At 42.5% G+C, this 8151-nt stretch overlaps 1 protein-coding gene across 2 annotated transcripts; it reads left to right on the top strand.

Annotated features, from left to right (window-relative positions):
- The first annotated feature begins 756 nt into the window (after positions 1-756).
- Positions 757-7416, top strand: TARDBP (TAR DNA binding protein). Of its 2 annotated transcripts, XR_007353283.2 has the most exons (7): positions 757-860; positions 1697-1949; positions 2737-2900; positions 3708-3848; positions 4881-5051; positions 5511-6097; positions 6647-7416. XR_007353283.2 is itself a non-coding variant. In XM_048824948.2 (6 exons), exons 2-6 carry the CDS (start codon positions 1712-1714, stop codon positions 6039-6041), a joined length of 1245 nt encoding a protein of 414 aa, XP_048680905.1. In that variant the 5' UTR covers positions 757-860; positions 1697-1711; the 3' UTR covers positions 6042-7416. The 2 variants fall into 2 exon arrangements, 1 of the variants encoding a protein (XP_048680905.1); XM_048824948.2 differs by having other exon boundaries at positions 5511-7416.
- The last annotated feature ends 735 nt before the right edge of the window (positions 7417-8151 follow it).

Here is an 8151-nt window from a genome sequence, read left to right as displayed (position 1 = left end):
AACATTTCTCTGTGCCCAAGGAACAAAAAAATAGCTGGCCTTCACACTTCACTCCACAGCAATGTAAAATAATATGGGAGTTTGAGCTTTTGATCAGTACTTGAAACAAGTTTCACACATGTACAGCCAACCCCCCCCTTAAATTATCAGTGGCATCATTGTCCGTGCCATGCGAGAGGCTGCACAAACCATGCACAATGCCATCCAGAGCTCACTGGGCTTTTCGGTGCATGCAGGAGCCACTGCATTGAGCAGCAGGCAAACAATGCAAAACATCAGCTGCTGCCCTGCTGCTCCCCAACTCCCTTAACCTTAAAGGTCCTTTTGTCTTTAAGGGCAAAAACCCAAGGGAATTAAATGCAAGAAAGCTGCGTTAACATTACAGAGGAAGGCTCCAGGCCTACTGCTGGTGGGGGTCAGTGCTAAGGCTCCCATAAGCTTCGCCTGCCTTAAAGGGGAGTAACGCCCCGGCCAAGGCTAAGCCCTCCCTCACACGCCCTCCCGCCAATTTCCCATCTCTCCGCCCTCCCCGCCGTACGCATGCGCGTTGCCGGCGGAGCGGATCGTACCATTACTCTGCAGTATGTGGGGGGGATCCCAGATTTGCTACCGTCCCTGCCCGGAGGCACGGTTCCGCACATCCCGAGCGAAGGACACAAAGGCCTATGTGAGCTCTGCTCTACCTGGTTCCAAACAGGCCAAGTTCCTGGCGTTGGCTGTTTCCAGTCTATTTCCAGCTGGGCCCCCCCGCGGGAGGAATGGTTCAACCCGAGGCAGGGCTCTGCCGCCGGGGGCCGCCATTTTGTCAGCAGCGGCTGCAGGAGAGGAAGGTGGAGGCACCCGGAGGCCCCTCGCCCCATGTAAGCTTCCCCCGCCCCCGTGAGCAGACCGCGGCGGAGAGCTAGAGGCTCTGGCGTTTCGGGCCTCAACCGCGGCTGGGCTCTGCCTGAGCGGGCCGGGGGGCGCAGGGAGCTAGGCCCAGCCTGGAGCTCGAGAGAGGCTGGGCTCGCTAGTGAGGCCTAGCCGGGGGTGTGATTTATAAGCTAGGCCTCATTTGGGCGCAGCCTATCGGCTAGGCATGTGGTCTCATGTCCGTCTCCCGGAAATGGTTTGGTCCTGACTCCCTTCTTCCCTTTCCCTATGGTCTGACCTCTCTGCTCCCCCGATCCCAGACTCCCTCTCCCCAGGATGATCTGGACATTCACCCCTCCACCCTCTTGGAAATGGTCTGAGCCCTTCTCCCCCTTTGCCTTCCACCGCCCGCTCCAGCGTGGTCTGGTCCTTGGCTTCCCCCCTTTTTTCTCCTCCCAGCAATGCCAGTTGGTTGGGTTCTTTCCCTGCACCCCATCCCACACAAACTTGGCTCTTGCCCCATCCCCTCAGTTGGGGTGATTGGTGAGATCATTGCAGATTGTGAACAAATTCTCTTTCTTTCATAGTTTTAAATAACTTTGTTCATGATCCCTCCTCTCCAGGCATTGCCCATAAATGTCACTTTATATGTATGTTGTTAGAACATAACAAACTTAAAGCTTAGAGAAGATAAAATGCAACATCTTTTGGTAGGTTCCTAGTGCCTAGGAAGAAAAGCATTGTCGGTGTTTTACAGAGAAACAAACTGATTTATTATGAGATTAAAAATGAACAAAATAAGAGAATAAAAAATTGCTGAGGCCCTCTTTTTTTAATCCATTAGTAAAATCCAGCAAAGATGTCTGAATACATCCGTGTTACAGAGGATGAGAATGATGAGCCCATTGAGATCCCTTCAGAGGATGATGGCACTGTGCTGCTATCCACAGTAACTGCCCAGTTCCCGGGAGCATGTGGCCTGCGTTACAGGAACCCAGTGTCTCAGTGTATGAGAGGAGTCCGGCTAGTAGAAGGAATTCTGCATGCTCCAGATGCTGGCTGGGGAAATCTGGTCTATGTTGTTAATTATCCCAAAGGTTTGTCTTTGTTCCATGCATTTTTGGTACAACCATACTTTCTTATTTACAAGGAATTTTATATCAAGATCTATGGGTTCCTTAGTTTTTATGTTTTCCTCTTATCTTACTGTCAAACCATAGCAGCAACTTAAAGTGTGTGCCTGGCCCACAGAATGAATTTCAGAGAGTTCGCTATTATTTAGCACCATAATTGTACAAGGTACTTTACAAATAGGACTTTGTCCTCCTGTTTGTAAGGCATTTAACAATCTTATATAGATAACTTCCAAAGGTATGATACCACAGTGAGTACCGTGCAGGGCTGAGGTTTGCCCATGTGACGCTAATTATATGATCAGGGCCAAAGACATCAGTGTTGTAGGGGAGGGTGTGGGAAAGGTGAAGGAAGAAAAGGAAAGGGAAAAGTAAGGAGAGCACTTTTCCTTTTTCACTGAGTAGCTGTTGTCTCAAACGATGTATAATACACACAACCTCTGGTCAGGCATGTGAATGTTATTTGGCAGTACTTCAGTGGAAAACAAGCTTAAAGTGTGTTTTAGATGAGAGTTTGAGTCTGCTCGTCTTCTGCACTCCTCTCCCCAATACTGTAGGGCAGTTGGATGCAGATTATAACATATATGCAGCAAATAGTATGTATCTCTTCCCAGTTCTTAGCTTTCGCAATACATCCTGCAAAAAAGGATCTAATCCTTGTGCTGTGCTGCTTCCAACTAATGGAAGTAGCTTTCCTTTCCTTTGATGTAATGCGGAGATGATAGTTTCTGATGTACATCTTTACATTCAGATAACAAGAGGAAAATGGATGAAACAGATGCCTCATCAGCTGTAAAAGTAAAACGAGCAGTACAAAAGACATCTGATTTAATAGTTTTGGGTCTTCCCTGGAAAACCACTGAACAAGATCTAAAGGAATATTTCAGTACATTTGGAGAAGTTCTCATGGTGCAGGTAAATTTCTGTTGTATTTGACTCTCTACTTGAGTCAAAAGCTGTGAATTCAGATGGAAGTTTTTCCTGCATGAGCCAGTACAAGGCAAAAAGGGCAATTAAATTTAAAAGCACATCTTTAACTGCTGTAACATTAAAATTTGCTTTACTCTATTTGCTTTGCAGTATGCTATTTTTTCTTGGAGGTATCTTGGTATGTGTTCAGGTCGTTGACCCCTGTCGAGACCGATTTCTCAAAAGGGGATGATTCTGATGTTACACTAGTGTAAACGAGACATGATATGGCCCATTGTGTGGTGTTTGGTTTTTGTGCTTGCATATTAGTTTATTGGTATGGTAGTTGTAGCATTTGTGAAGACTTACTTTTTGCAGTTCTTGTTTGAATTTGAAACTTAACTTTAACAATAAGTTTGAGTTTAGGTTTAAGGGTTTGTTTTATATGGATATTGGATTAGCACTTTGCCACGATGCATCAAACCCACACTCTTTTGAACATTGTTTGTGTAATGGTAATCCACAGCCTGATTTCGTAAGTATGAAACTGTCAAAAGCTTTTGTGTACTGTCGTTGCTAGTACCAGGGGCCTTTTCATGGGGGATATAGAAGCCTCATTAAGATAGGATCAAAACTTTTCACATTACACTCTTTTAACCATGCTTTGGTAATCCTAGCATTCCTTTTGATCTTGGAAAAGACTGCTGATTAGCATGAGTTGCAGCTAGGCTAAGAATACCAGTGCATATTACTGCTTCAGTATTTCAGCTATCTAGATCATCTTTTTCTTTCTCTCCCTCCCCTCCGCCTTAGGTTAAGAAAGACATTAAGACTGGTCACTCAAAGGGATTTGGTTTTGTTCGATTTACGGAGTATGAAACCCAGGTGAAAGTGATGTCTCAACGGCACATGATAGATGGAAGATGGTGTGACTGTAAACTACCTAATTCTAAGGTATCGTTCCTTAAATTATTTTAGCGTTTGTAGAAACAAAATATGCACTCCTTTAAAGAATCCTGTAGAGTGAAGAGGGGATTAGATATATGGACAAAGGGAGAGGGGGACTTTAAAGGTATCCTCGAGGTGGTTGAGAAAACAAAAGGAAGGAGTGGAGCCTGGAGGTTAGATAAAGGAACAGTGGGATGGGGGATTGAGAAAACAACTAAGCACAGGGGAGAAGATGTCCAGTCTGCAAACTACAAAAACCAGCCTGACGACGACATAAATGTCTAGCAGCCCCTGCTTCAGATACTGTCCTCATTTTGCGGAAGGGAGGAAAGTGAGGCACAGAGGATAGGTAGATAACTTGCCTAAGGCCAGACGGAGTCAGTGGCAGAGCAGGGAACAGAACCCAACACTTTGGACTATGCATATTTCCTCGCTCTATACGTATTCAACTGAAGGATTTACAGCGCAAGGAATGGTCTGCTGCCTACCTAACCAATCCTCATTTGCCATCACTTTTCAAGTCTCATTTCCTTTCCACTCTCTATTTTTCACATATATGCCCCTGGCACCACCCCTCGGAGATGCTCCTTCAGCAAGACGTTGTAAATTAATATCCAGTCATCAGAAGAGCTCTAGATTATGTGGTGGTAGATATGGCTGTGGTCAGTATATACTGGTGTTTCCACCATTGTCAGCAATACTGCACCACTACAAGAGCAAAGATAGAAGATTTCCCTAAAATGTCTAGTGTAAAGGCCCTAGGGAGTAAGATTGCTTCCATCTACTCAGGAATTCCAAGTTCATCCCTGCAGTCTTCCTCTCAGGTGGTACGATTTTTAATTACATTATCTCGGGTAGAGTGGAGAGCAACTGGAGGGTTGCTTTTCTTTCGATCTTCCTATAACTATGATACACCCCCGTACCCCGGTTAATAGTTTATGAAGTTCTCTATCACAAAAGAAACTAAGTTGTATTTAGTATTCAGAGGGATGATTGCAGTGTTTTGGTCATTATTTCTTTTCCTGCGATTCTACCCAGCAAAGTCCTGATGAACCTTTGCGCAGCAGAAAGGTGTTCGTTGGGCGCTGCACTGAGGATATGACTGCAGATGAGCTCCGGCAGTTCTTTTCTCAGTATGGAGAGGTGGTAGATGTCTTCATCCCCAAACCCTTCAGAGCTTTTGCCTTTGTTACATTTGCAGATGATCAGGTATTTATTTAAAATATTTTAGCTCCTGACATTTAGGAACCGTTTCCTAAGTCTTAAATATCTCTCTCTACCATTCTGACCATAAATGTTGACAAACACTGTCACTTAGCATGTAATTATTGGAATTGAATATACAGTGCTTGTTTTTGTCATTGCAATTTGAGAATTTCAGTTGTACTTTGAATTTCTATTGAATTACATTAGTATGCTTACAGTTCATGTCTACAGATTCACACTTTTCAGCTGGTACTGTGTATATGGATCTTCACACTAGACTAACTTAAGTGTATTCAGTAAAGTTAAAGGATCTTGTTTTTAGTTTGTGTCAAATCTTCACACACCCTTCCTTTACAGTTTACAAATATATTCAGAATCATGTGGTTTGTCTTGTTATGCTGTAACAAGTACTTTAAAAAATGGTCTAATTGTATATTTATTTACATCCCTTATTTCTTATAGGTTGCCCAGTCTCTTTGTGGAGAGGACTTGATCATTAAAGGAATCAGCGTACATATATCCAATGCTGAACCTAAGCACAATAGCAATAGACAGTTAGAAAGAGGTGGAAGATTTGGTGGTAATCCAGGAGGCTTTGGGAATCAGGGTGGATTTGGTAATAGCAGGGGGGGAGGAGGTGGTTTGGGAAACAACCAGGGCAGTAATATGGGTGGAGGGATGAATTTTGGAGCATTTAGTATCAATCCTGCTATGATGGCGGCAGCCCAGGCAGCGTTGCAGAGCAGTTGGGGAATGATGGGCATGTTAGCTAGTCAACAGAACCAGTCTGGGCCATCAGGAAACAACCAGCCTCAAGGCAACATGCAAAGGGAGCAGAACCAGGGTTTTAGTTCAGGAAGTAATTCTTACGGAGGATCTAACTCTGGAGCAGCAATAGGTTGGGGGTCAGCATCAAATGCAGGATCAAGCAGTGGGTTTAATGGAGGCTTTGGTTCAAGTATGGATTCCAAATCGTCAGGCTGGGGAATGTAGACGGTGGGCTCTGATATTGACTCTATGGTGGGAAATCAAATTTTTCTAAACTCATGGTAAGTATATTGTAAATTGCATATATACTAAAATTTTCCTGATCAATTTGTTCAATGTGCAGTATATTCAACAGTATTTTTGACATTTTTCTTTTGTAAAAAGAAAGGTTAAAGGAATTTTATAAGTTTTGTTACATAATTTGTTGGAATATTGAATGGTTGAAAGTGAACTGCTGTTTGCCTGATGGGTAAACTAACACACTACAATTGAGAGGAAGGATTTTTCCTGTAATATTTTATTCCTTGTTTCCTTGTCAGCTTAATTCTTTGCATGTTCAAAAAGGAAACCATTGGTCAGAAACTACATTCTTTCTTTTCCTCTTGTTTGTTTTAATTTGATCCCCACCATAAGAATCTCTCCAAATGCCCCAGTTGGAGAACACAGTGTCAGTGTTGTTGGTTTTTGTTTTTGTTTTCCTTTTAACACTGTCTCCCCTCATATACTAAGTACAATATGAAGGCTTCATTTAACCTCTGCAGTTCATCTCATTTCAATGTGTATGGAAGAAGCACTTAATTGAAAGCAGTGCTGTAAATATTCTGCTTTAGGAATACTTCTGTCTACATGCTTTCTCATCCAAGAATACTTCATCACACTGCACATGCTACGTCTTAGACGGTGGGTGTTCCATTTTTATCCGCTACTCTTTATTTCATGGAGTCGTATCAACGCTATGAACGCAAGGCTGTGAGATGGAACCAGAAGGCTGTTTGAACTTTTGAAACCTTGTGTGGGATTGATGGTGTTGCCGAGGCATGAGAGGGCTGGTATGTGCGAGAAAAAGGAGAGAGCGCATGCAGAGACCTGGTGGTGCATTATGGGATTTTATTTTACTTGGCGAGATGTCTCTCAATCCTGTGGCTTTGGTGAGAGAGTGTGCAGAGAGCAATGATAGCAAATAAAGTACGAGTGTTTCTTGCATTCAAAGGACATCCATATCTGGAAGACTAAATGGGTGTTATACCTAGTTAACCAATTAGTTGAATGTGTTAAGTGAAATGAATATCTGTATTTTTTTTTTCCCTTATGTCAACTGCTGTGAATGTTGTATGGTGTGTGTTCTTTTCTGTTAATGATATGTAAGTGTGGTAATGTGAATTGAAGATGATGGGGTTTGTGACGAGAACATTGAGTTTGTGGTGTGCTTTGCGGTAGTTGTAGCAGAGTTCACTAGCGAGCTCAGTGTGCCTCTTAAGGGTGGAAGTTCCACTGTCTGTAAGATATCCATAAGAATGCTGTTTGCTGCAGTTCTGTGTTTGGATGCTTTTTATAAGATTTGTCAATGTAGGAAATTCTTAAATAAAACTGATTTAAGTAATATGTGTCTTTGTTTTGCAGCCCTGAATGCAAAGAATTCATAGCAGTTAATTTATTTTGTCCTTTGAGATGAACTTCCGTAAAGTTGTTTTTGCAGTAATTCAGTTTGTTTCAGATAAGCATGCTTTAAAAGTTGACAAGTCAAATGGATCCATCACTCATCATGCATTGATACCTGACACCCAACTTGTAATCCTTTGTCTATTTTTGCATTGTTCTGTGATACATACCTAAAATCCAGTTCTCACAAGGTTGGGTACCCTCACCTAAAATGGTAAGACATTCCCTCCAGCTTGCATCCTCACCAAGGAAACTCCTACTTGTTTTTTAGGAAGTGGGGTGGATTTTTTTTTGGAATTGGGGAGAACAGGTGATGGGGGAAGTAGATAACACTTATACCTGTCAGTAGACTTGCTGCTCTTAAATGTATTTTCCAAAGCAGCTCCTTTGAGGATGAGAATGTAAAGCAAAATAAATATTGTAGGCTGCTTTACAATCAGCCTGCTGATTGGGAACCAAAGGGAAAATATTCCCGCTCTAATTTCAGCACAGAAGAAACTGTAAACTTGTGGCTAAAATAAAATATTAGCTCATGATGAAGAATGTCCATCTGAAGAAAGTATTGATGAATTTATAAGAGGCTTCTTATCTCCAAAAGAGAAATGTATCCAGTAGTAACACATCCAGCAAGGTTATTTCCATAAGTATTAGATCTTCAGAAATTGATTAGTGTGTG

Source organism: Caretta caretta, chromosome 18 (assembly GCF_965140235.1).
Source record: "Caretta caretta isolate rCarCar2 chromosome 18, rCarCar1.hap1, whole genome shotgun sequence".
Taxonomy (NCBI): Eukaryota; Metazoa; Chordata; order Testudines; family Cheloniidae; genus Caretta; species Caretta caretta.
This window is presented reverse-complemented; position numbering and strand designations above follow the sequence as displayed.